The sequence below is a fragment of the Mycteria americana genome, chromosome 10 (assembly GCF_035582795.1).
Source record: "Mycteria americana isolate JAX WOST 10 ecotype Jacksonville Zoo and Gardens chromosome 10, USCA_MyAme_1.0, whole genome shotgun sequence".
NCBI classification, from domain to species: Eukaryota; Metazoa; Chordata; class Aves; order Ciconiiformes; family Ciconiidae; genus Mycteria; species Mycteria americana.
In genome coordinates, this window is record NC_134374.1 from 11,972,366 (window position 1) to 11,999,419 (window position 27,054).

The following is a 27,054-nucleotide window of genomic DNA, read 5'->3' on the forward strand; positions in this document are numbered from 1 at the left end:
ATGCCACAAAGCCACAGAATCCATCTCCTCTGGAGTGCAGGCACTGAGCCTCGGATAATGTTCTTCCTCTTTTACACCCACATGTCAACAGGCAAACTGCTACTCAAATGGAGTTCTTCCCCCCAACCGCACCACTGCTGGCTGCTGAGGAGGGAGAACTCCCGAGTAATGAAAGCGTTGTGTTCTGCCAGGCACACACCACTTACTGACAGCAAACTGGCAGTAATTGGAGTGTGGGCAGGCATCGAGCTGGCATGCAGAAGCCAGGTTTCCACAGGGCACAAATACAGCTGCTGTCTTTGGCTCTGAGTGGTTGAGGATTTGCCTGGGCCATGCCAGCCATGACTGGGCTGACCTGATGTGCATATCATGCGTCAACAGGAATTGGTCCCTTTCTGAGATTCCTTACACATCCATCTTCGCCAGTACTTCAAAGCTCCCCACATACCTCACAAAACAGAGGAATTAGTGGCAAAAGGAAGGAGCATGGTTCTGCTACTGAATAAAACCTGACACTTTTTACCTGGGCTGAATTCTGCTTTCATTTTTGCCTTGTACTCTGCAGTAGGAGATGCTCTCAGTGCTACTGGTTGGCCCATGACTGGGGAAAACGGTACAGGAAGAAGTCACCAGCAACAAACCTCACTTGTTTTGCTAGGATTTGTCGGAAACCAGACTTGGGCATGAATATGACGCCACTGAAAGCAGAATCAAACCGATGTTAGCATCCAGGTCTAATGGGAAGAGGTTAAATTCTTCCCTGGTATTAACAGAAGACCTGCTATGATAGCATGGAGTATTTTGGAAGCAGCCTTCCATACTGCTCCTAGGCAGAAGGAGTCCAGGGTGAGGCCTAGGCATCCCAGAGAAAGCGGTGCAGTTTCCAGTCCCTTCCAGTCTCTAGGAAAATTCCTAGAAACAACCTGGAAGCAACAATTCTGCATTGCAACAGGGACAGACAAGATACCCATCTAGCTGAAACCTGAACGGCAAGCTGTGAACTGGCTGGGCAATAGCAAGGTCTGGCAAGCAGAAGGCACTAAAAATAGCCCACTATCAGGCACAGTTGTTCAGATAACAGGCCAGGCACGGGTTTTTAAGGCCGGAGGGAACCATTTGTCCGTGTAATCTGACCACTCTGCAGGAGCTGTAAAGAGCACAGCTACTTACACTGGGCTGACGCAAGCCTGCTGAGAGGATTCAGTCTTGACCTGAAGACACTGCCCTAGTATTTGATAGCTCATTCTCACAGTTAACCAAAGTCATTTAAGATAAGCCATGCTTTATTTCTCTCTTATAGTTGAAGAGCTTACTTCCAGCCCCTGGATGCTGACAGGTTTGTCTCCATTAGGTTCAAGAGCTTTTTAGATGGGAGCTGCTATGTTGTTCTTATATAGGTTATTATTATAAGGTAGTATCATATAATCATTACAGACCGAGCTGTTCAATTCTCTCAGTGTAAGATGTTTTCTAAGCCAGCAACTCTTTTCTGAGGCTCTTCTCAGCAAACTCTTCAGGCTTTTTACATCCTTTTCAAAACACCGGCATATTTTTGCACTCTCACCAACAAGGCAAGATACTTCGAGACTACACTGGTGGCCAGAGTGGGAAGAAATTTACCCACATGCCGCAGTGGTGCTGCAAAGAGGGGTTCAAGCACATCTGGCAGTGACAGAAGAGCCCAGAGTAGCATAATACAGCAATTCTACCCAGGTTTCTAACGAAAATGTAGCTTATCCAATCACTCTTTTCTGTGTTACTTTCTTCCACTGATTCTCCTACCAATCATTTTCAGCCCATTGGCCACCTTCCATAACCTTTTGCAAAGATGTGAAAGCCTCCAGGACATAAAGGACCAGCCAGTTTTGGGACAGTAGCTGCCAGGAAGAGGAGGGAAATGTTTGCTAGCACAAAAAGTCCACTGTTCCCTTGGTCCTTTGACAATCCCCTATAGAGAACTGTGGTGAGCATCCCAACCACAGAGTAACATTCAATCTGAATTAGCATTTAATTAGGACGGAAGCAGAAATCCGTGGGAGACCAGGCCTCAGAGCTGCACAGTTTTCTCCCATACTGTTACTTCTGAAGGGGAATCCACAGCTTAAGCTATTCATTACCTCACAGAAAGTAACTGCTCCCAAGCCCTTGAACTCTTATCTTTTGCACAACACAGGAGTTTGGGAAAGGTACAGAAATTTCTGCCATAAGCACTAACTTTTGAAAGTTATACAGGATTTTCTGAGATTAAGAGTGTTTTGACTAATTTATCAGATAGGCTGAAAAGCTATGGGATGTAAATACAATAGGGAGAATTCCAGGGACTGGCTGAAGGATTTGAATTAATCTCTAACTTTAGATCCAACCCACACAGACACAAAGCTAGTAACAACACTGTTTGCTGGGATGCGGAAACATGCTTCCACTAGTGGAGCAGGAAAATCAACCCCAAAGATGAAACATTAACGATATTTTGGTGTGTTTTGACACCCAAGAAAGGCAACAAACAAGAAATAAGGAAGGTGGAGAAAAGTGACATTGTAACTAGTTGTTTATATGGGAATGGGAGGAAAAAAGAAAATCCTGTAATTACGGGTCAGTGTCAGCATCTGCAGGAACTCCTGTTCGTCCCCATCTCCATCCACATCTGCTTCATCAATCTTCTCCTGTGGATAGCAAAGATTTGGAGACCAGGTTAGGTTGGATCTGAGAGGGTGGACGCTCACAAAGTGCAAACACCAATGAAGGTCTCAGGCAAAGCCCAAGCGAGATACAGATCATGTCTGTTGCAAAGCAACACAGCACAATCCCCCAACTGGTCTTCCCCGCAGTAAGATGCTCCCTTCCCTCCCCGGGCAGAGCACGAGAGGAATATGTTTGTACTTCACAAACCTGCAGCTCCTGATCCGTGATGTCTTCCCCAACCTCACTAGCTGCCACCTCGAGATTCTCAAAGGAGATCTTGTCAGTGCCACCACAATCAAACACCTCGAAAGCTTCCAGGACCTCCTTTTCCAAACATGGCTCTGCCTTAGAAAGGAAATAAAAAATGCCATCATGTAAACATGACATCATACCACCCTACAATCCCTAGTCACGCATTTCAGCCAGCAAACATTTGCAATCAAATCCAAGACATAATTTTGGGGAAAACAAGGCCATAGAAGAGGGTTATCTACCGTTGCTATTTCACCTTTGCCTTCCCCCCCCCCCCCATATAACTATGTATTAAAGGAAAAGCTCCAAGAGAAGTTGTGAGTGGCATGGGGACTTGGCCTGGAATATCCTGGCCAAGCTTCGTCAGGAAGAGGGGGACTAGCACTGCTGCTGGAGGAGGAAGCAGCTGCCAAGAATGATCCAACAGCTACAGCTTTATTTTATTTCAAAAGTGAGCCAGGCCAATGCTGGCTCTTACTGCCCTTTACTCACCTCACACACAGGTGATGCATACACAAGCCTGCAGTTAGGTGTGGGCTTTAACTGAACTAGGGGGAAAATGGGGATCTTCACTGCCCTCTTAGCGTGGGTCCCATGCATACACACCTTGGCAACTATGACCGCATTGACGCCATGCCAGCTATGCCCCAGTCACCTCCCAGGCATCCCACAAAGCCTTGCAATAATGAAATGGGAAGGAAGGGAGAGGCAGAAAGAGGCACCAGGCAAGCTGGTGCTCTTTGAGAACGGCCTACGTCTGCATGCAGCCAGGCACTAGAGGATACAGAGGTTTTTGAGCCACAGGAATCTCAGATGGGCGATGAGGACCAGGGAACACGAAGGAAAGTGCTGGTATCAAACAGCAGCTCTTCAGACACTGCACAAACTTGAGTGGCTGTTGCCTGCAGGGGATGCTGAGAGTGTCAGTGGGTATTAAGGAATGATTTCGCTACAGATGGTGAACTGTTCATCTGATGCACGACATTTGCTCACCGCTGTCTTGAATTGAAGATAAAAAGCCCTGTGACTATAAAGATAAAACTGAAATTTCATGTGGAAAGGTTTAAGGAAGGGAAGTGGGGGCTCCTAGGTGCTGTGTGTGCTCAGGGCACTCCGGGATGGGAAGAAGATTTCTGCTGAGATGCAGCTGTCTCTATCTGAACTAGCCATCCTGCTCCCTCTATAGTTCACGGAAAGAGGCAAGAGGGGTAAGGACAATTCACCCAAAGGTAGATCTCTAAAATAGCTCAGGTGAAACTCCTGAAACATTCCTGTTTCTCCCCTGCAGGGAGCCAGAGTGACCCAATCTACTGTGGCTACCTGCATCCTAAAGTTAGGCAAGAGGAATTTCACTCTTTGTGACCAGCTGGGCTCACATACCAGCTGGTTTTCTGAGTCACCACCTGCAGAAACAACTTAAAGGTTAGCTTCCCTGACCCTTCTTCACTGAATTCAGAGATGATTCTCCTCATCCCTGCTTTCCCCAATTCACAGCCCAGAGCCCTTAAGGTTATCTGCCAAAAGAGAAAACAGACCAATGACGTGGTACACGTACAAATCAAACAGAAACAAAGAAGGAAAGATGTTTGAAAACCTGAAAGTGGTGAAAAAACCTCCAACTTTTCATCAATAGCTATTCATCCACCATCTTCTCTCTAGAGAACAGGGTTCTGTAGCTAACATCAGCAGTACAAGGCGGTGAAAAATTAGCAGCGAAGAGCTGCCAGCGAGGGCCAAGAAGGAAGGCTTTGGTTCCTCCTAAGGCTACCTGGCTAGTAAGTTGGCACAAACCTTACACCACTGATGGCTGCATAACGAGTCGGAGTTCAGGCAGCAAAGTCTATTAGCACAGCAAGTAGTCCAAAAGCAATAGGTGGCAAACGCCAGTTGCTCTCTCACTGCTCGCAGCAGTGTTTATCAGGCGCTTGTAAATGATTAGCCCCATTTCCAACATTTATGTTTACTGCCAGTCACTTCTGTTTGACTCCAGTAATTCAAGTTCCAAGTGCAACTGTGGTCACAAAGCAACTGTGTCATTTCTACCTGCCTGAGGGGATCCAGGCTTCTGATCTGTGCAAACGCATCCCGAAGAGCAGCAGACTGAACACCCTTCAGCTACACAAACTTGCACTGCGTTTGTAAAAGGCTGTTAGGTGACAGGGGTTGTTAAGAGAATTTTGCCTGCAAAATGTCATTCCTCCTCAACTTCTTGAGGGCGGGGGTCGCTGTGAAGAAAGAGAGGGTAGGAGACTCCCGAGATTTATTCTGCAGCATCACAGAAAAAGGACCTAAACCCCCTACTGATCTGGGCTGAGTTCAATCAGCAGCAGAGTGATGACAAGCTCTACATGCCGTTATAAACTCCCACTGCAGGCATGGTAGTACAACAGCAACACTATAATACAATTTTCCACATGTGAAATGGGTTATGAAGGATATGCTGCACATCTGTGCCTTCTTTCAGGCCTGCCTAGACAGTCCCTGCAGCACAGGTTAACGTTACCTTGGTGCACCGATGAAAACGTGACAAGAGGAGATTCGCAACCAGGGTAGGAAAGTAGAAGGCATCTGGGTGAGGGCGGTGGAATAACTTCACCTCCTAAAAGCTCACTGTGACCACAGGTTCTCATTCCTGACCGGGTTTTCTTCTCCATAGCCCAGAGGCATGTGAAAGAGGCAATGCAGCTGTGTGGGGCTTCACGGGGGGAAATGAGGACAAGTGAGGAGTCACTAAACCTCACAGCCTTTGTTTTCACCAGTGAACACGCGGCATTTTTACAGCTTCTTGCCTTCAAGGCGCTGACATCTATTAGGCCGCAGCCATCAGGACCGAAGAACTCAGAGGCCTCTCGCAGTCCTCGCAGCTCTTCGCTGACCGGGAACGCGGGGGCTGGTTTCTCCGGCGGGGAGCTCCCGGCTGCTGGAGGCCTGCCGGAGAGAGGCCCGGCGGCCTCAGACGGGCCGGCGCGGGAACGGGGACCCGCCCCGGTCGCAGTCACCCCCTCCCTTCCGCCATCCTCCCTCGGAGGCGCCCACAGAGCCACCGCCCGCCGTTTCCCTCAGAAACGCCTCAGGCGGGCGCCTCAGCAACGCTCCACCCCGCCTGAGGCGTTTCTGAGGGAGAGTTCCAAGGCGGTGGTCGGGACAAGGGGAGCACCCGCGCCCCGCGGCTCCGCAGGGCAGCCCCCGGGACCGCCGCCCCGCTACCCTCCCGGCGCCGTTGCAACCGCGCTCCTCATTGGCTAGCGCTCCTGCTCCTCAGGTAAAGCCGGGGGCTGATTGGCCCAGACGCAGATCGGGGGCGGGACGAGCCCCGCGGGGTGGCCCAGCCGGCCGCCGCGGCCACCGACCGGCCCCGTCCCTGCTCGTGGCCCGGTGGCGAGCGGCTTCAAAGCCAAAATCTCAACTACCCCGCCCGGGTATCTGAAATCGTGTGACGAGCTGAACGTTATTTCTCAGAACGAGTGATCCACGTCATGCATTTATTAAATTAACGCTGGCTGATAAATGAAACAATCGGAGTTTTTGATGTACCCCTTGCCACGTACATATTCCTCCACGTTACGTCTCGTGTTAAAATTCGAAATCCGGTTTTACGTTTTACACTTTTCTGTAACAGGGGGACTTTACCCCACGGGGGCACACGAGGCTACAAGAACCTCGAAGGAATAAATGAGCTGTTGAGTCAGGAGGCGGCTGAGGTTTGGGGAAGGGAGGAAGCTGTCCTTCCCTCGCCTGAGCGGGGAGGGAGGGCACCAGAGGGAGCGGGGAGAAAAGAGACGGAGCAGGAGGGCAGGGGGGCTTGTTTCCTTCCAGCACAAGGCACAAACCATCCTTCAGCTACGCCCTCACCTCAGACTGCTGTCGGTGCTGCCCCTAGAGCGAGCATTAATACCCAGGGCCCTTCTGGAACCAGTTAAAAGTAGAAACTCTTGAAATACCTGGAAGAATTGATTTATTATCTGTCAGCAGAGCAGAGGGCATGCTGTACCAGCGGATTTGGTTGTATTTGTGTATACTTCTTTCCACAACTCTGATGGCTTAAAATAAGACACTTTATTTTAAATACAATCTTATATTTGCGGCCACTGAATATTCCTGCAAACACACAGAGCTTTCAGCAGCAGCGCTGGTAACTTTCCTCGTCTTTTGCAAACAGATTTCTTTAAGCGTGTGAAGTCAATAGCAGTAAGTGAAGTTGCAGCAGTCTATTTACTTACTTTTTTTTCCAGTTTAAAGAACATACTAAAAAAGGGGGAGGGGATAATCGCTGTAAGACAGAGTATAAAAAGCTGATCCTTGCAAATATGTCACATAAAAAGAGTTCACTATAGCTGGGCCCAAACCAAGACATTAAACCAAAAACTTCCAACTGCGAGGAAATTAGAGATTTCCACTATCTGGCTTTGAGTCCTCTCTTTACCAAACCATCATCATTTGACACATGGGTTTTAGTCAGAGAAGGATCTGAATACTGTCACTGAAAATGCAGTTTGTGCGTTGAAAACAAAGAGTGTAAACACCTTACGAGCACAAACGAGCAACCATGTTGCTACATGTAAACAGGTTAGCAGTTGGTAACTGTCCGCAAACACAAGTTGAAGAACATCCACTTAAAAAACATACTGACCTATATTTTCTGCTGTCTCAAAAGAAATTAAAGACTGTAGAAAAGTGAGGCACCTAGCAAACCTATATACACATGTGCAAAAATAAATAAAATTCCATTTTAGTAAAGGCTGGTCTTCTTCATGATCCGCAAGAATTCTTGTTCGTTCACTTCCCCATCCCCATCTCTATCTGCTTCATCGATCATTTCCTGAAATATATTTGTATTCAGAAATTAGGTGCAGATTAGACTAGGATTAGAATTGTTGGATTAAATCAGAATTAGAACCACTTTTTGGTAAATTATGTTGGAGGGGACAGTGTTAGCTCAACATCAGACCTACTATGCAACAAAGTATTTACTAAACTAGACACTCATAAGTTTATATATATTTATACAAAAATCTGTATAGAAAATGTTGTATTAGGAACTGTCCTGGAAGAAACAGAGTGCTTGGAGCAGACTTGTTCCTGTTACATCACCGTAACTCCATAAAACTGCAATTCTACTGACGCAATTTCGACAGCCATGTATGCTTAACCCATCTTTGACCTCAGAATCCATTTCCCAATCACAAATTGACAGAAGCTCTTCCATTTCTGGAAGAGAGGGGGCAGATTTTCCTAACAGTTCAAGCGTAAAGACGCCAGAGGACAGCACCTAAGACTGAGAGACTGCTGCCTTTACCTAAAAGCTGACCCCGAGAGGGCTTCCTTCCCCCACTGAGATAGAGATTCCCATTCCTTATTCTCGCTGCTAGCTCTAGTGCTTACCAGACCAGTTAGAGAGATGGCTCAGCTCTCCAGACGGAGAATTAGCCTGTGACTATTTACATCGGTTTTAAACAAATGTAAATATGAAACCAAGTACTACATGAACGTTCTGTGGCCGCCTTCCTACTCAATGGGCACAGCATAATCTGGACCTTTCTATGTTCACTACACACAAACGCAGACAGTGAGTGTTTGTGTATGATATGGTTTCATATACCAGGTACAAACCTGCAGCTCTTCATCTGTGAGATTCTCCCCCAGTTCTTTGGCGACACGTTTGAGGTTTTTGAAAGAGATTTTGCCAGTTTCATCGTCATCAAAGAGTTTGAAAGCTTTGAGAATCTCCTCTTTGGAATCTTTTTCAGCCTTAAAGAAGTAAGCATAAGTTTAAGGAAAAAAAGTAGTGGTTATGTTGTAGGTAACACTCAAAATAAAGTGATAAGAGACAAGCATTAGAAAGACTGAGAAACTCTCTTAAGAGCAAATTCAATGAAGGCCAGCCAGCAGGAAGTATATGTGCAGAGCTGAAAGTAGTCAGAGACACAGTGATGCTTCCTGAACTTCAGGGTTTCAGAGTTTTTTTTTTCTTTCATAGCTACCCAGATGTCTTTGGGATTTCAGTATCAGGATCTTCCAGTGTTAAATATCTGGTTTTACTCAACATGTTTTAAGATTTTTAAAACCAGAGATTTCATCTGTAAATATCTTAAAACGCAAGAAAAGAAAATACAGTGCACTGCTACACAGTCATCCATGTCACGTGTCAATACTCCCAACAGCTTTCTGGAGGCCAGAGCTGGTTTTAATCTGTGATAAAAATCTTGATTTCAGTTTTTCCCTTTTCTCACACACACACAAAAACCTGATTGCTAAAGAAACTTGTTAATAACATAATTATTCCAATCTTACCTTGAAAAATGAGATAGGGTAGTCCCTGTCTCACAATTCTAACTTTTATATATTTTGTTGTTAAGATTAAAACAGTGCTTTCATCTTCCACTAAAACCAAAAGGGGATGAAAGGTACTCAGCCATTTTCCAAATTGCTTTCACTTCGACTTTTAAAACTTACATACCATTTTCTGTGTCATCACTACCAAGAAGTCATTGAAGCTTATTTTTCCTGTTCCTTCCTTATCGATATCTGATATCATTTTCTTGATCTCTTCTTTTTTAGGTTCAAACCCTAGCGCTCTCATGGCCACCTGTAAGGACAAAAAAAAAATCATAAATTATACAAAACTATAAACAAAACCACAGGGGGGGGAAAAAAAGTTGAATTTTATGCCACATCATGTTAAAACACGCATTCTGTGTCTCGAGGAAAACAGCAAGGTAAGGGGCAAACTTAGAGCAATGCTTCTCTCACACAAGAGCACATCAACCATTCAGGCATGCAACCATTCATATTCTGGATTTGTCATTCAGTTAATTCAGAAATTTCCTAAACATATCCTTACCACTGCATCCACCACCCCCAGCTCAGAACAGGCAAGAACGTGGAGGGTAAGGCTATATAACAGAGTCTTGGAAGAAATATTTTCTCTGAGAAAATTTGGAGTTTTTTATAAAGCCTTAGCATAGCTATTTTGGTATATACTTTTTAAAATTCTCGTGATGGGCCCTCAGAGCATAAAAAAGTCCCACTTCCACTAATATTTTGAAGGAAAAATCCCAAACTGTCACACAGTGCTGTGGATAGCAATTTCCAAGGCTACTGGAAAACTGAATGTTATTCCACTCCTGTCAAGGGAATTGCTACCTGTATTCCTTTTGGAATGAGAAGCAAGACACTGAATAATAATAATAAAGCTTATTTCAGGCCCTGTTGTAAGCAAAATGGCTAAATGTAAGACCCAGAAATGTCTCAACAAAATAACTTCAAGACAAGTGACTCCCTGAAAGAAGTTTCCATCATACCTGCAACTCTACCGAACTCTAACAACCAGATCTGATGGCACAAACATGGAAGGTCTTAAGCTGGTAGACCACGGGGAACTTAAATCAGCAAATTTTTCATTCTAGTGACAAAAGTCTTTTTCAATGAACGTTGAGAAAACACAAGTCAAACGCTTTGTGTGCCTTTCTGACAACACTCCTATAAGCAGCATATCCAAGGATGCCGTCACTCGCAGCCACACGCATGCACACCCACACACTTTACTTTTTCCTCCTTTGATAAAAGGGCAAGCGGCAAGTTTGAAATCAGGTCTCCTCCCTATGGTCTTAAGTAATGTGGACATCCAGCTAGCAAATAGGAAGGGCAAGTTCTGAGAGCAAAAGAAGTCCTAACTTATTGATTACTGTTCCCAAAGGACAGGGGTGGGGAGCAACCGAAAATGTTTTGCAATAAATCAAAGCATGAAAATGAGTAACATTGGTGTATTCCATAGCTTGGATAACCTCATTTGCAAAGCATGCAATCCTCAACACATAGGAGGGGAACATCCCCCCCCCCCTTTTTAACGTGCACAAACCCTTTTTGATGTTTTACTAACAAAGGAGGAGACAGTACAGAAAATACAGAACTACCGATGTATTTTGGCCAGCTCAGCCCTAAAGACACCTGGTAACAGCAGTAAAGAGCTATAATTAAAGAGAAAAAATGTACCTGTTGACAGCAAGGTTTTATGCTGGGAGGGGCGGAGGGGGAAACTCTCCGGTTTAAGTTCATTTAGGCGTTTATGCCCCTGTTGCTTTAGAACCTCAGTAGAGCTGTGCTTTCAGCACTAGGAAAATTCTTACCTTCAGCTCCTTAACATCTATGTTCCCAGTGCCGTCTGTGTCAAACAGGTCGAAAGCCTCCCGGACCTCCTGCTTCTGCTCCTCAGTGAGCTCCAACTTGGGACTCGCTTTCTTCCTCTGGGACGCGGCTCCTAGCGAGGGCTTCTTAAAGCTGGAGGCCTTGGCACAGCAACACAAGAGCAAAGGAGGATCAGGCCGTCGCCGCGGCGACGCACCGCCCCGGGAAGGGCGGGTGAGGCCCGTGGGACAGCGGCCGCCTCAGCCCCCAGCCCACACCGCGGCCCCGGGGCCCCTCCGGGCTGACAGGGGCCTCCCCCGCGGCCCGGCGACCGTGGCGCCAGGAAGCCGGAGCGGAGCAGCGCAGGGCCCGGGGGCCCGTCCCGCCGCCGGTGAGGGAGGCGCCGGGCCGGGCCGGGCCGCACTCACCATCCCGGCGGCCGGTGCCTTGGGGCGGCTCCAGTCCTAGCAGGCCGAGACTCAATGCCGCCCCTCCCCATTGGCTAATGCCCCTACACCGCTGCTATGGCAACCCTCACTCCTATTTGGTGGAGAGCCCGGCGCGGGAGGCGCTTAGGCGATCGCTATTGGCCAACACGTGGCTGGGGCGGATCCAAGAGGAGACTGAGCGGGGAGAAGAGCCTCTCCTCCGTCCGTCAACGCGATTGGCCGAAGGGGGGGATGCCGCGGACCAATCAGCGAGCGATAGCCGGCTAGCGCGATGCTCAGCCCAGGGCGCGCGGGAGGAGAAGCGGCGGGAGCCGGAAGAGTGGGCGGGGTCTGCTGGAAGCGTCCGCGCCGATTGGTGGGCGGGAGGGACGGGCTCGAGGCGAGGGCGGGGCCGGAGGCGGAGCCGGGCCAGGGTGAGGGCGGGCTGAGGAGGGCTGAGGAGGACTGCGGGCGCTGCCGGTGTGGTGAGTGGGGAGGGGTCGGGCTGAGGGAGGCTGAGGGGTGTGAGGAGGCCTGGGGTGTGGGGAAGGTCGTGGGGCTGGGGAGGGGCAGGCTGGAGACAGCAGAGCCTGCAGGGCTGTGAGGAGGGCTGGGGTATGGGGGGGGGGTAGGGGAGGCTGAGGGATGTGAGGAGGCCTGGGGTGTGGGGAAGGTCGTGGGGCTGGGGAGGGGCAGGCTGGAGGCAGCAGAGCCTGCAGGGCTGTGAGGAGGGCTGGGGTGTGGGGTAGGTTGAGGGGGCTCGGGAGCTAATGGGGGGGGGGGGAGGCTGTGGGGGAACATGAGATAGGTTGCGGGGTGTGTGGGGAGGGAAGCTGGGGATGGGGGAGGCTGCAGGGATGTGGGGAGGGCTGGGGAATGGGAAAGGTTGTGGGGTGTGTGGAGGGGCAGGCTGGGGGGCGGAGAAGCTGGGGGCGGTGTGAGGAGACGTGGGGTAGAGGGTAGGTTGTGGGGTGTGTGGAGTGGGCAGCTGGAGTCTGAGGTGCTTGGGGGTAGGGGAGGCTGCAGGGATGTGAGGAGGGCTGCGGTGTGGGGAAGGGCAGGCAGTAGAGGGGTGTGAGGAAAGCTGGGGGTGGGAGAAGCTGGGGGTGTGTGGAGGGCGGCTGAAGGGGTGAGAGAAGGGTGAGGGGGCTCTGGGATGGGGGGCTGAAAGAGGTGGAGGGAAACTGGAGGCGGAGCAGTTCATAAATTGTATTTTGGAGAGGGGTAAGGCCTGTGTTAAGGGAGACGTGGGGGTAAAAGAGGGGGCAACTGGAGGGTGGATCACCCTGTGCTCATACTTTCAAACCAGCTTGGTGTTCCTGGCTGGACAGGCACCAATCCTGCCCTTTTTTGGCTCTTTCCTTGCCATTTCAAAGGGCTTTTCAGAAAAATAAAAAATGAAGAGTGCTAAACTGTAGCTTGCAGAGGGAGCCAGTCCAACAGATGTATTTGCTTGCGTGAGGCATGATACTGTGATAATTTTATAGCGATATTGGTGTATCTGTTCCTGGATCTCATCCAGTTGTGTTGGCACTAGTGTTCGTGAAGTGAGATGGGTCAGAGAGCTGCTCTGTCTGAAAACCAACCCAGGCAGAAAATGATTAATTTTCAGCTAGTCGTAGCCTTGATCCATCTCAGCGCATGAATAGCAGGAGGGAGTGGGAAGCACTGACTAGGAATAAGGAGAATCAAATCAGCCTCTAAAGCAGTAGTTTATCATAGTGATGGTTTAAAGTGACCATAAAGCCATCAGAAGTCTTTGTGTGCACCTTGTCTTTATGTTGGGAACAGATCTAAGTAGGCATATTGTCTTTTTCTATCTTTCAATTATACCCCACACAGTAGGATCCCAGCTGAGTTGGGAATTTTGTTTGCTGTTGCTGGGAGGAAGAGCGTCTTTTAATGAAACGGGTGGCACCAACAGCCCGTGATGTGAAAACTTGGAAAATCTCACCACTGGCTCCCTTCTCTTCGCTGATGGGCACCAGTGAGTGCCAGCGTTTCTTCCGTGCTGTGTCTGCTGCTGTGGGACAGGCGGCACGGTGCTGCTGAAATGCTTGAACTTCAGTTTTATTTTGTTGTTCCTAACACCCTTGAACAACTATATTTTTGAAGAGGACATTGCCAAAACCTGCAATTGTGTTCATGTTATTTGGAGTATAAATACTCACACATAAAAGAAGTGCATGAAGCTAATACTAGGTAAAATAAGATGGTGCTTTTGTTATCAATGGCATTTTATTATATTAAAGTTATGCCTTTGAGAAAGCTATTTGATGTCACTGTTACTCTTCTACCGCTTATTTTGTTCAGCAGGGCAGAGAGACTTAGCTCACTCTTTTCATGCTTCTGCTTTAGCATAATGGCTTCAAACCTTGATTTCTATAACTAGAAACGTGTTTAAAAAAAAGTTTGGTTTGTATTAATGGCACACTTAAGTAAAGTATTGTATTGTGAATAAAATAATATTCTCCTTTTTTAAAGGAATCGGGTTGATAGTGAATCATCTGAGAAATGGCCACACGCCTCAGATCGGTAAGTTGAAGACTTAAATCACAGAATCACAGAATCACAGAATCATATAGGTTGGAAAAGACCTTTAAGATCATCGAGTCCAACCATAAACCTAACACTGCCAAAAACCACCACTACACCATGTCTCTAAGTACCTCATCCAAACGTCCTTTAAATACCTCCAGGGATGGCGACTCAACCACTTCCCTGGGCAGTCTGTTCCAATGCTTGATAACCCTCTCGGTGAAGAAAAATTTCCTCATATCCAGTCTAAACCTCCCCTGGCGCAACTTGAGGCCATTTCCTCTTGTCCTATCACTTGTTACCTGGGAGAAGAGACCGACCCCCACCTCTCTACAACCTCCTTTCAGGTAGTTGTAGAGAGCGATGAGGTCTCCCCTCAGCCTCCTTTTCTCCAGGCTAAACAGTCCCAGCTCCCTCAGCCGCTCATAAATGATGCTTTATGAAGATTTGTCTTGCAGAAACGTGTTCTCATAGATATTTCTTCTGAACATTACTAGGGAAGACATAAGACAGTTCCTGTGTTAATGCTAACTCTAGAGGTATTGGCAGGGAAAACGTGGTTTTCCAAGGAATCATTTGCTGCTGTTCCAAAGAGATCCAGGAATGCTCCACCCCCCCCCCCCCAAGAACACCAGTGGCTTTGTCAGTGCTGCCAAATCAATTGGTCTGGAGATTTAGTTACTCCAGGATCATTTCTATGTGCCTTATAACATTACTCCATGTTGTAGTGCAGATAAAGGCCCAGCTGAGGTCCCTAAGATCTACTAGACCATTGTGTAACCTCTTTCTGTGATTACTGCTTTGAATACAGGAGTTTAGAATATGGAAAGAGTAACATTTTGCTTAGCTCAGAGAGATGTTTGGACATTACTCTTAGGAGTACAATTTATTAAGCTGTTCTGTTGCATTACCTGTGGTTCTTGTTTGTAGAGAAATTCCTACCTTCTGAACTATTTTCTCATTAATTCATATGAAGCTTATGGAAGACCAGTGAATCTCAGATATTTAGGAAACAAAGAAACCAAAAAAAAACCCCAGTGTAGCATCATGTTAGAGAGCATGAACAAGCTGTTTTATCATCACAGCACAACACTAGATAGGTAGTAATTCATATCCTAAAATCAATATAATCACGTGTAGCCTGGCTTTCTACGTGCATTTTTTAAAACAGCTAATTAATCCAGGTGCAGCACTGTTAGCTGCAGTTATACTGATTATGGTCATTGAGTTGGTTCATTTAGTACTTTCCCAAGAGGTGTGTGTACTAGATTGTATGGCGTATTATAAATGTGCACTAAAGATTTTTTAAATAGTCTGCTTCTCATCACCAGTTAGAATACTGTCCTTTACTTGGGCGAGTGGAAAACTATCATACAAAAAAACCTGAACTATCTCATCTGTACTGGTAGAAAATTATTCTGATATTTAGAGCCAGGCAGAGGGCGTCATTCTGCCACTGTAAAACTTTGTTTCAGCACATCTAAGTGCTCTCATTTTATGAAGAACACACTGGAATGAGAAAGGGTACAGGGGAAGACAAGTAAAAATATCGATGGAACGGAGTGACTGCCTTTGGAGGAGAAGCTGGAAAGGCTAGACCCCTCAACAGGGAGAGGACACCGCGGGGGGGGGGGATGTGACTGAGTTTAGAGAATCAGGAAGCTGACGAGTAAAGCAAATGCAAACCTGTTGTAGTGGGGGAGTAAAAGGAGAGTGGACTGCAGAGAGTCCTTAGGCTCACATATCTTTCTATATCGTCTGTTCTCTTGCAGCTGTCAAAACCAAATAGACCACTGGGCCAACCCGTTAGAACTTTTTTTTAAATTATTTTAATCAGACTGTACTTTGCATGCACCATTCTAAATAACAGGTTATGCTTTAATGTAACTGAGCAACTGCAGTGAACTCTTCTAATTTCTGTTGTGGATAATTGACACTTTGCAGTAGAACCTTTGTTTAAGGATGTAGCACTTAGAAATTTCTGAACAATTGTCATCTTTGTGTGGTTTCACTGGGTTAAAATTCCCCTCAGCTCGATAGTATAACTGCAGAGGTGGGTTTTTGTGTAGCAACAATAAGGAGCAAATCTATTTCCAACCGGGACAGAGCATTCTTTGTACAAAAGCTTCCTCAGACTCGTTGCTTGTATGTTCTGTGTTGGCGGTAAGGTCTTCAGTTTCAGTCCAGTTAGACGAGTGGCAGGACCAGAATCTGTTAATTAGTGACTCTAGCCATTGATTTTAAAAAGCTTAAAAAAAGAAAGGAAGAACTAATGACTAACTCAAAAGGATAAGCCTTGCCTTTACCTGATTGCTTTCTTGGCTTGGAGAAGCCTAAGTTTCACATGCTCTGAAAATGGTTTTGTCCTTGCTAATGGTGACAGTTCTAGTATTCTGAATTATCTGTGCCATGTGGCTGAAACAGATTCTGTTTGCTTTACCATCAGGGCAGAGTTTGTTGAAGCCAGTCTTCTTTTTCTTCCCTGCTACGTGAGCCACTTGGTGATGAGGCAGAGTCCTGCCAAATACAAACCAGCATGTGAGCCGTGTGGACCGTTAGCATGTCTGAACTCTTAAGTTAACTCTGATAGCACAGACATATTGAAGAGTCTTTTGATATCTGAATTTAGACTCCTCCAATTACACTAGCTACTGACTAGTTGTGCAAAATTCCAGCACATTAAGATCTCAGGAAGTTTCCATCAGTTTATTTGCGCAGTTTGCTGGTGTACGTCTGCTTGCTAAAGTGTTTTTCTCCCTGTCTCTGCAGGCTGGTAAGAAATGTACAGTGATCGGCGGGTCAGGATTCTTAGGCCAGCACATGGTGGAGCAGCTCCTGGAGAAGGGTTACGCGGTCAATGTGTTTGATATTCAGAAGAGATTTGACAATGACAGAGTGCAGTTCTTCCTGGGAGACCTTTGTGACAAAGAGGTACAGACTAACAACAGTAAATGACACGGGTAGATAGAAAGGATGTCTATTTAAATACATGTTCGTTGAAACAGCTTACCGAGCCTTGCCTGAAGCACTAAAACACCTGAAGGCATTGCACAGGTTGTAAAAGGGTATGTAGATATGCCCCCCAGCCTTTCCCTGTGAAGTCAGTAGCCTAAGCAGTTTTCCTCATGTAGGACATTTAAAGAAATACACTTGACGTCTGCTTGAAGCTGAAAAGAACAGAACTTGTTTCTGTATTATGATTTGTATTACTGTTAGCTTAGGTATACAGTCTAATTACAGTCGCTGTTGGTAATTACCTGTGGGCGCTCTCCTAGCTAACCTCAGCTGCATGAGAACGGCAGAATGCATTACTCCTCACGGTTAAGGCACGCTAAGACCTCTTGCCTTAACTCAGTCTTGTGTGTGAGCCTTGGCAAAAACGTTTGTATGCAATGTGAAGAGACATCTCCCCACCAGTATAAAGTATCAGGACTCATGACAGTCATCTCAGACACAGACAGTGCCATGGGGTACTGTTGGCTGTTAAACCTGCTGCTTGCTGAGTTTTCTAACTCCTGTCTCCAGGTAATTTTGAGTCTCATAACTGCACTTGAGACTATTGCAAGTAGTTAAGTCTAGATAGCCTCCAGGTCTCGGAAAGTTCCCAGGTTCTTCTCTGGAAAGAAAAGATGATGTAGTGCTTTTTTGCCTAGCAAGAAGGAGAGGACATTGTGAAGATCCTGGACACTAATCCTATTCCAGCTGCTCACCTTTATGAAAGGAACGTGACTAGAAATTTAGCGGTTTTGTTTCCATGAGAAAAAGAACTGTGTTTTATTTCCTTCCTTCCTTTTTTTTCTGAGTAGACACTACTGCTGTTGCTTCATTGCTGTCTCATGCGATGTATCTTCTAGGCTTTGCTCCCAGCTTTACAAGGTGTGTCAGTGGCATTTCATTGTGCATCACCAGCACCTTCAAGTGACAACAGGGAACTGTTTTACAAGGTGAATTTTATGGGAACCAAAGCAGTCATTGAAGCCTGCAAAGAAGCTGGAGTGCAGGTAAGGGTAGAAAAGCACATGGAGACTATAAGACGCTGATGTGACTTTATAACAATTGCTGCATGGACCAATTTCAATCTAGTTTGATAGAGGGGCAAAGGTCTCTGAGATACTGAATTCTTCCTTGTTCTGTGAAAATTAGTGGAAGAGAGAGACTCTGTTGGTCTCCCGCATAGTGTCTGGTGTAAGCTTGCCACAGAAAACCTACACATTGCAATCTTCCTGCCTGCAGCAAAAGCATCCATTAAAATTTGTCCTACTAGACGACTGGGAATCACCCATGGGAGAACCATGACTGACAAGTGGATTCTTTCATGCTTTAATAAGGGGACAACTCTAAAGATAGCTTTTCCAGCAGTGGAAGTATTCATGGCATCTATTACCTATGTGAATTATTTGACATATAATGAGAAGGAACACACTTGTACCATAATCTCAGTATAATTTGGTTTAGAAAGTCATTTGCCCACAAAAGAAAGAGCCAGAGGGAACCAGGCTGCTGTTCAGGCAAGTTTTTTGGTGGTTGGGTTTTTTTTTCCCCTTATGTTATTTTGATATCACATGAGTTTTCATTTAAATTCTTAGCAAATTTTCAAGTGCAACGCATGTGAAGATCCCTTACTTATTTTGGGCAGAGATGTTGCCTCCAAAGCATGCATTTTGCGCAGTGTCCACATACAAATACAGAAGTGATAATGTTTAGAATTAAATGATGTCTATCATATAGGACTCCCAGCCCCACAGTTTGTTGTTTGTTGGGGTTTTTTTTCCTCCCCTCGTGTAATAAGCTGTTGTAGGAAATGGGCCACGTGGTGTTTACCTTCAGGCTTAATCTGGATTCTGTCAGAGCAAGGAGTTAAGTCTTGTTGGAACTTGCTGGATCTAGTCATCTTTCTATTACAATGTAGATCTGGTTTAAAAACCACATGTTTCTGATTACTCGGATACATCACTGACTTCCTGTTCTGAATCCCCTAGGGTATGTTTGTATCCAACAAAAACATCCAAGATAAGAATTCTCTTTTGGTTTAATCTACTGTGATATTGTTGATATTGATACTGTGATATTGATGATATTGATATCATCAAGATGAGCAAATACACCTTAAAACCACTCATTGCGTGTTAAGTGCCAAAATGTGCCAAGCCAAGTGGGCACTCTGATTTTCCTGGAGATGTTTTCCCCTTGACTGGCTGCCTTGGATGTTTGTTGAAATGTTTTAATCTCCTTTAGGTACCACTAAACAGTGTGACAGAGTCAATTAAAAGAGTGGGAGTTTTCTTACCTGGAGTTTCAGATCATCTTCTTTTAACCCATGTTCTTCTAGACTTAGTTTATTATCTGTAGAATCAGTTGATTAAACATTATTATTGTCTTTACTCAGCCTTTGTAAATAATGACCCTTTTGTCTTAGACTTTAAACAACTGTTTTCTTTCACATCTATTGCAGAAACTGGTGTTAACTAGCAGTGCCAGTGTGGTTTTTGAAGGCACAGACATAAAAAATGGATCAGAAGACCTCCCTTATGCAAAAAAACCTATCGACTATTATACAGAGACGAAGATCCTACAGGAGAAGGTATTTGTCATCATATGGTTAACATTGTTATTTTTGATGATTAAAACTGCCCTTCTAAAAGTAGGGCATGCCCTAGGGGACACAACAGACTCTTCAAGACTGAACAGATCTCTGTTGTTCTCCAGAATCTCTCTTTCATTAAAAAGAAGTATCTCGTTCGTACAGGTGCAAAGAAAATCTGTGCAGAATCATGCATATATAGCAATGCCTGCCAGAGTTTTCAGAGTATAACTGAAATAGGAAATTCCCTTCTTTTAGGGAAATCTGTCAGATTTTAGCCCTCTTATTCTCTGCGTGGAGGCTAGCGAGCTGTGGATTCACTTGTTCTGTTGCAGAGAAGTATGGCAGCTGGCTGCCACTTGCGTCTTTCAGAAGTGACCCACATCTTTTTCCCCAGGCATGCTGAGGCGTTGGTCCAGGGGACGCTTTCCCAGCAGCTGTCTAGCAGTCCAAATACATAAGTAGTCAGTTATGTCTTCCTTAGCTGGTGAAACTCCTCAGTAGTGTATTCACTTAATAAAAAAAGAGAATAAAATAAAGCTGTGACATAAATTACCAGGGAAGTTGAATGAAATAGTGTGTTACACTGCAGAGGTTGTTTCTCGAGAAAGAATAAAAGAACTGGCAGAGATGTCGCTTTCGTTGCAAGAGCCATGTGATAATCCTATTTCTTAACTGATCCAGTTTTGTTTTAAGAGCAGCTGGGGGGAGTTTTTTGCCTTCTCTGATCCTACTGGAAGGCTGTTTCAGAACGATATTTACCTGATTTGCAGCCTGAAGTTACAGTTAGGATTGTGAACAAGTCACTGGGGAAAGAGAAGATGAGATGGAGATGTGGACTGAGTTAAGGAGCATGCCAGCCTAATTATGTGTTGTAAGCTAATGCTATTGGCCATATACTGAAAATATTCTTGTTAAAGAAAGTCTAAAAATTTCCCCTACATCTGAATGTCCACTACTTTGGACATTTGCAGATCACCAGTATCTGTTCTGTTTCAGGTTCTTAATGCTGCAGTATTTGTGGTTTAAATACGGTATGACAATGTTTTAAATCAAAGTGAACAAACATTTTTTCAAACTTTTTTCAGTGGCTTGCGTTTCAGTCGTGGAAAGAATCTATGCTTTTTGTGCAAGAAGGATTTATACTTGCTTCCATACTGAAGCTGACAGTGTGTCCTCTAAAGTCGAGTATTATCCTTTAAGAATTTTTCTTATGTTCCTTGAAAAGATCTTAATTGAAAACGCAGCGTAAAAACATCTGTTCATTCGCAAGCATGATCACTTTGCAGTAAAGTGGACTAATAAAGTGGAATCTTATGAGCAGCAATCAAGTCTAGCCCAATATGCTTGTAACTATGTCTTTGTTTTGGGTGAAACAGTGAAAGTATTCAGTGTTTATTTGTATGCGTTGTTCCTGGATTTGTAATAGAAAATCCAGCAGCTGTTAAAAATTAGTAGAACACATTGTTTGGAAACTCCCAATAGAATTAAATCTTCTTCAAAGATGCCTTTCTAAATCTGCTTAGCAAGGGGTGCTGCTGGGAAAATGGGATCACACCCCTTCTGAATGCGATTGAGAAGGCCCATGATGGAAATCTTCCATTGACTGATGAGAGAGACAGAGATTGAATTGCTTAGTGTCCTTCTTTTCTCCAACACGTCCATAAAGAATTCATGGAGTGGAGGAACTTTCAAAGCTCCTCTGGTTTTTGTGGTGTTAAATGAGAGAGGCGAAGAGTTCCTTTCCTTTGCCTGTCAATTCATTAAGTGTTCAATAATGAAAACAGATTTTTTTGTCTGTTTTTCTCATTAAAGAGAAGTGGGAGAAGAGATGGGAACAAAGGAAGGATCATTTGTAAAGGTATAGGTGGACAGTAATTCTTTCACCAATGTCTTCCCAAGGAGATGGGGGAACACCCACCCCCTTTAGTGATGATCTTGGAATATATTACTAAGCCATATTTTTCTTCCCAGCCTCTCTCTCCTGATTTGGTTATCTTTTTTACCCACAGGAAGTGCTCGGTGCGAATGACCCAGGCAACAATTTCTTCACTACTGCTATTCGTCCCCATGGTATATTTGGCCCTAGGGACCCTCAGCTGGTTCCCATCCTCATCCAAGCAGCTAAGAGCGGCAAAATGAAGTTCATAATTGGGTGAGCAAGGCTGAGCCATTTTATAGCTTTTGTTAAAATTGATGCTGAACCTACAGAGCCCTTTTGGAAAGGAATAATATTAAATCAGTAGTCGTGTTGTGGCATGGAAAAAAGTATGTTTCTTTAATTTTTCACTTGTGATCCAGGATTCTTTTTTTGAAAATCCTTCTGGGCTGGGGACTCATGCACTCAGATGGCAAGTGTTCATAGTGCGAAAAGAATATCAGTGGGGAAAGCTGACATAGCTTGAGCTGTCTTTGCATTGTCTAAAGAGCTGTCCTTTTAAATATGAGAGAGCTCAGATTACTTGCTGTTAATTTAATTAATATACACTTCTGGTATTTGAGGTTCTTGCAATTAAAAAGCCTGTATGGCAGTGTTTTAATATTTCTGATTATAAGATCAAAATACTTGCCTTGTTATTGAGCCTGGCAGAGCTTCTAGGGGACCACTGAAATTTTAGAGCAAGAAATAGTTCAAGCTTCTGCTAAGGATATTTTTATTGATTGTATTATGCTTTTGAAAAGAAACATGCTCTTTAATTTATAATAGATTTTTATTACAGGCAGGGCACTGGTTTGTGTGTATATGTGTACATGTGAATATATCCTTGGGGTGGAAGGAAGAAAGGGAATAGGGTTGTGGGTTTTTTGGTGTTGGGGTTTGGGTTTTTTTGTTCTTATTCTTCCTTACAGTTAACTTCTGAATTGATCTCTCAAACTGATCTGTGAGCAGCAAACCTACACAAACTCAAGGTTTCCACTTCGTGCAAGTCTGCATTCTCTTCCAGCTCAAACATGCATTCCTCATTTGAGTTTTCCTACTGCTATACAGACCTGTATATCCCTTCCGAGAAAGCAAATAAAATAGCCATTCATCCATGAATGTAGGAAAGGAAAATGATTCTTTCTCAGAATGTTGGATTGCAGCAATACAGTTTTTATGGCCAAATGAGTGTGGTGATGGTTTTGTAACAAACCATTTGTTTGATTTAGCTGGACTCTTGAAAGTCCTTGGAAAGGACTTGAAAAGTCCCTGAAAAGTCTTGAAAATCTGATATGCAGATTCATTTTCATTTTCTGTACCTGTGTAGAAATAGACTTAACACAGTGGGTTAAATCTGTTTCAGCTAGGGCTGAAGTTAGCTTATTGAGGGAGTAAGTTAGAATTTCATGAGCCAAGAAATTCATAATTGAAAGCTTGTCCTTAAGTGACTTTCTTTGTGTTAGTTACCACTCTGTTTCTATTTGTTCTGCTTCTGTGGATCACTCTGCTGATTCTGAGACCTGTGGCATCTGCAACACATAGAAACTTGGTAGCCTGTGAGGTTTAGAAATGGTACTGTTACAGGAATGTAAACTTTGAGGGCCTTGACAAGAGCTGAGACAGTAACAGCCTTTCCTCTGTCTCCAAAATAATATGTAGCAATTTCATATCTCTGACAGGGTATAGCCTGAAGTTGCAGCACAAGAGAGCGGGAGAAGAGGAAACTTGGAATAAATATATCTTGTGTGAAAGTCCTTCCTTTTGACACAAGCAGATTTTCAGCCTAACTTGCCTTGGGGCTAAACTTCTTCCTTTTGTCTGTGCAGTGATGGAAAGAACTTGGTAGATTTCACCTATGTGGAAAACGTGGTCCATGGACACATCCTAGCTGCAGAGAATCTTCAGAAAGACTCTCCCCTGTGTGGGAAGGTAAGGAAGGACCTAGCAAGGGGAGGGGAGTGGGTGTCCCCTAGCCGAACTTCATCTGCAAGCCCCGCTTGGCTTCATGTGTCTGCTCTGTAGTTCATGCTGATTTTTGTCTGTACTGCACATCTGTCTTGGAGATGAGTGGAACTAGTACACACAAATGGGTCATTTTTTTTCTGTCTGTGGGTATAATGAATGGTTGCCCATCTGGTGACCATTGTGTGCAACCACAGGGGCTAAGATGTATGAATATACTTTAACTTCATGCTGTAAAACCCCTTGTGAAAGCAAATCCGGGCAGAATTGCGGACAGCCAAGATGCGTACATAAGAAACATAGTTATTTAGCTTTTACGATAGAGTTCAGAACAGGAGAAACTTTCATAGATTTTCATGGCACCACCGTGCTCTGGGCATGCACTGGACATACAGCTGGGATGCTTTTGTGTGCTTGTGTTGTGTTGTGTCATTCAGTTTGTTTGACCATTTACGAGTAATTTTAACATCTGGAGTGTCGGAAGTAGCTGGCTTTCTTAGCAAAGAAGGGGTACGTCACTTTTCAGACAGAGGTGGTTAGTGCAAAGCAGTTTTGCATGAAAATGTGTTCCCAGTCAAGTCAGGGATGTCAGTCTCCTCAGCATGAACATGAGATGGGCCATCACAGAGATGAATTTGTGAAAACCGTAATGATTTTATCATCTGGCTTTTTGTCTTCCTCTCTTTCAGGCATTTCATATCACAAATGATGAACCAGTTCCTTTCTGGGCTTTCATGTCCCGTATCTTGACTGGCTTGAACTACGATCCTCCCAAGTACCATATTCCCTACTGGCTGGCATATTACCTGGCCTTGTTCCTGTCTCTAGTGCTGTGGCTGCTAAGTCCGCTGGTCACCATCAAGCCCACTTTTACCCCTATGCGGGTAGCACTAGCTGGAACGTTTCACTACTATAGCTGTGAACGGGCCAAAAGAGACATGGGCTACAAACCAGTGGTGAGCCTGGATGAAGCCATAGACAGGACTCTGCAGAGCTACCCCCACCTATGCCGGGCTAAGGCCTGAGAAGCCCTATATGGATTTTTTTTCTACTTGATTTTCATAATTGCTTTGACATCTTAACATGAACACTGAAGCAAATTTCACTAATTCTCTGGAACAGGGACTTTTCCTGAAGTCCCTCCTCCTCCTCACCATTATCAAGACGGCTTTATCTGGGTTGAAAAAAACTCACGTAGGAGCTGTGCTAACAGTTCTTTTCTTTGATGTGACTTCTTGTTTTGAAACAGCTGCTGAACCCTATGGACTATGAATAAACACCCTGCTGTGCCCTCTTCAATCCCAACCCAGCACATCAGCATTCCTTCATCTTCTCTCTCCACCCTTGTCCTCTGTTTTGTTGCTCTGGTGATAACAGCCGCCTCTTCTCATAGCTGCAGACTGGTTAAGGAAATACTTCTCATGACTGGTTCCTCTCTGTGGTTTGGCTTTTTTCTATACAAGAGCGATGAAAGAGAGGCTCATGCCAAAAAGGAGTTCTGCCACCATCTCTTAAATCATTGAAGCTGATTTTGTTATTTGCTCCATGATTGGTGGGTGATTTGGCTCCTTACTGAGGCATCAGAAGGAAACCTTAGAAAAGGCATGCTAGGCCTCTCTTTGTAAGGAAGCATGTGCCTTTGTTTCTGCAGGAGCCTATTTCTATTCAAAAATAACCCAAATAAATCAAGAAGAGATGACTTTGTAATTTTGTGTTCCATCTTTGAAAGGGCAGATCCCATTCTGAACTTCTCAGCATAAACAGGATTTTAATCATTCCCTTTGGGGGGAGAAATCTTTGCTGTGGCTGTTGCCAGTCAGCACATACTATTTTACCATAGCTCACTTCTCATAAGAACTACATTGGTTGGAAGATTCTACTGCACAAAGCTCTCATCTTGTCTGACATGTTATTGCTGGTAATGGTGATTTTTGTTGCTTTGACCACTTAGTACATGAAAAAAAACCTCTTTTCCCCAAGAAAATGGTTATCATAATACTATGGTCACCAAGCTGTTTAGTTTGATGTTTATATTAAGTGTACTTTACCCTATAATCTTTCTAAGTGCTTCAGTTCTGTTCTGTTTCTAAATGAAGAGTTTAGGTTAGAGTTGGAGCTTCCCTCTGTGCCAGTTCCTGGCTCCCCAGGAGTTTTGGTGTTTCAAATTTCAGAAGTATGGGAAGTGCCTCGCTTGATGAGCCTTAACCTCATCTGGGAGCTCGATATGCTGCTTAGAAATTAGTTTTTAACTTCTCGTTATTTTCTGGAGAGTTTTATGTTGGGCTTTTTCTGGAAATTTTTATTTGCTGCTTTAACAGCTAGCTAGTTTTACCAACCTTTGCCTTGCTTGATCTTGAAGTAAATACTAGTCAGTTGCTTGGGACAGTTCTGGTTTGCACTGTCAGCCACCTTGGGCTTTTCCCCTGTCCCCCCAGCCTGTGGGGTTAAAGATTTAAAGCTTGAATTCTAGACTGCAATTCTTCAGCAGCACGTTGTTCAAAAAAAAGCCCTGTGGTTCCTAGGTTTTCTGGAATCTGCTTGTGTCATCCCACATCCCATTTCAGTGGGAGACAGCTGCTGCTTTCAAAGCCCTAAGCTGTGTTAGCCTCCATGTGATGCATCGATGTGCCAGCACAAATTCAGTGTTAATGGAAAGACCCTTTCTTCCCTCAGTGTTTCTGTAAGTGTGTACCAGTGCCCCATCTATATTAAAAAAAAAAAAAAGAAAAAAAAAAAAAGAAAAATTGTGACATATAAAAAGAGCACTCATATGGTGAAACCACGCCTGGCTGAGAGACATGGCTTTATTCCCAAGGTTTTGTCAAAGGCCAGTCATCTCACCTGCTTTAAGGGGTGAGGAAGGACTAGAGTATGTTTTTTCCTTGCTCCTTTCCGTAAAGCTGGGCCCATTTCTAGTTTTTGTAGTGTAGTCGACTGATGCTAAAGTCGTAGCACGTTACTAGAAGAATGGCTTTTTGTGAAAACGGACAATTTGGAGGAACCTTTACTATGTGCAGTAGAGGTAGCTGGTAAGTACAGAAAGCCCTGAGGGACAGCGTGTTCTAGTTCAGATGCAGTGCTGCACAGAAAAGATGGCACTGCTTGTGGGGCTCATGGTGCAGCACAGCAGAGAACTTCAGCTCCTCATCTGTGAAGCAGAAATAACACTGCCCTCCCACAGAGAGGTGGTGAGAGAATAGGATTGTACTGAAGGGAAAGGAGCAAGCGCTACGATTACTTGAAGTCAAACATAAAAAATAGGTAAAAGCACATTTTGGCCTCTAGATGGCATTTCCCAGCTAGGTCTGCCTTGCAGCTTCAATCAGTCCCAAAAATGTTGTCTCTCAGTCCTTGGACACAGTTCCAGCAGAGGGTTACTCATCTCCCCGTGTCTTTGGAGGACTGTCAAGGTAAGAGGTGAAGGTAACAACCAGAAAGTGCTACGGAAACAAGAGGCACTGGAAGTTCAAGTCTGCTGGATAAAAAGCAGCAGGCAATATGGTTTCCCTCACGTGTCTGGTTAATACAAGATGGGTAAACCAGAGGTTTGCTTGTATGGGGGCGAG

The 27,054-nt window shown here is 44.8% G+C and overlaps 3 protein-coding genes across 4 annotated transcripts; 1 reads left to right on the forward strand and 2 right to left on the reverse strand.

The window, feature by feature from the left end:
• Nucleotides 1-2,549: 2,549 nt before the first annotated feature.
• On the reverse strand, nt 2,550-4,416 carry LOC142414994 (centrin-1-like). Its single transcript, XM_075512888.1, has 3 exons — nt 4,311-4,416; nt 2,890-3,027; nt 2,550-2,663 (listed from the first exon to the last, which is right to left on the reverse strand). Exons 1-3 carry the CDS (start codon nt 4,404-4,406, stop codon nt 2,550-2,552), a joined length of 348 nt encoding a protein of 115 aa, XP_075369003.1. The 5' UTR covers nt 4,407-4,416.
• A 2,555-nt stretch (nt 4,417-6,971) lies between these two features.
• On the reverse strand, nt 6,972-11,590 carry LOC142415175 (centrin-2). Its single transcript, XM_075513215.1, has 5 exons — nt 11,487-11,590; nt 11,061-11,219; nt 9,392-9,520; nt 8,545-8,682; nt 6,972-7,753 (listed from the first exon to the last, which is right to left on the reverse strand). The coding sequence occupies exons 1-5, from the start codon at nt 11,487-11,489 to the stop codon at nt 7,664-7,666; spliced, it is 519 nt and encodes a 172-aa protein (XP_075369330.1). The 5' UTR covers nt 11,490-11,590; the 3' UTR covers nt 6,972-7,663.
• A 328-nt stretch (nt 11,591-11,918) lies between these two features.
• NSDHL (NAD(P) dependent 3-beta-hydroxysteroid dehydrogenase NSDHL) lies at nt 11,919-25,195 on the forward strand. Of its 2 annotated transcripts, XM_075513242.1 has the most exons (8): nt 11,919-11,985; nt 13,986-14,021; nt 16,794-16,955; nt 17,879-18,025; nt 19,477-19,605; nt 21,618-21,760; nt 23,353-23,455; nt 24,178-25,195. In XM_075513242.1, exons 2-8 carry the CDS (start codon nt 14,001-14,003, stop codon nt 24,511-24,513), a joined length of 1,041 nt encoding a protein of 346 aa, XP_075369357.1. In that variant the 5' UTR covers nt 11,919-11,985; nt 13,986-14,000; the 3' UTR covers nt 24,514-25,195. The 2 variants fall into 2 exon arrangements, with proteins under 2 accessions (XP_075369357.1, XP_075369356.1); XM_075513241.1 differs by lacking the exon at nt 11,919-11,985 and having other exon boundaries at nt 13,880-14,021.
• Nucleotides 25,196-27,054: the final 1,859 nt, after the last annotated feature.

Excerpts from the sequence above, each read along its gene's own strand:
- LOC142414994 (XM_075512888.1), bottom strand. The coding sequence starts at position 4,406 with ATGAGGAGAATCATCTCTGAATTCAGTGAAGAAGGGTCAGGGAAGCTA. Across the intron at positions 3,028-4,310 it reads CTCAGAAAACCAGCTGGTAT|GCAGAGCCATGTTTGGAAAA; the intron begins GTGAGCCCAGCT and ends TTCCTTTCTAAG. Across the intron at positions 2,664-2,889 it reads TCACGGATCAGGAGCTGCAG|GAGAAGATTGATGAAGCAGA; the intron begins GTTTGTGAAGTA and ends TGCTATCCACAG.
- LOC142415175 (XM_075513215.1), bottom strand. Across the intron at positions 9,521-11,060 it reads TAGATGTTAAGGAGCTGAAG|GTGGCCATGAGAGCGCTAGG; the intron begins GTAAGAATTTTC and ends TTGTCCTTACAG. Across the intron at positions 7,754-8,544 it reads TCACAGATGAAGAGCTGCAG|GAAATGATCGATGAAGCAGA; the intron begins GTTTGTACCTGG and ends AATATATTTCAG.
- NSDHL (XM_075513242.1), top strand. The coding sequence starts at position 14,001 with ATGGCCACACGCCTCAGATCG. Across the intron at positions 14,022-16,793 it reads TGGCCACACGCCTCAGATCG|GCTGGTAAGAAATGTACAGT; the intron begins GTAAGTTGAAGA and ends CTGTCTCTGCAG. Across the intron at positions 23,456-24,177 it reads ACTCTCCCCTGTGTGGGAAG|GCATTTCATATCACAAATGA; the intron begins GTAAGGAAGGAC and ends CCTCTCTTTCAG.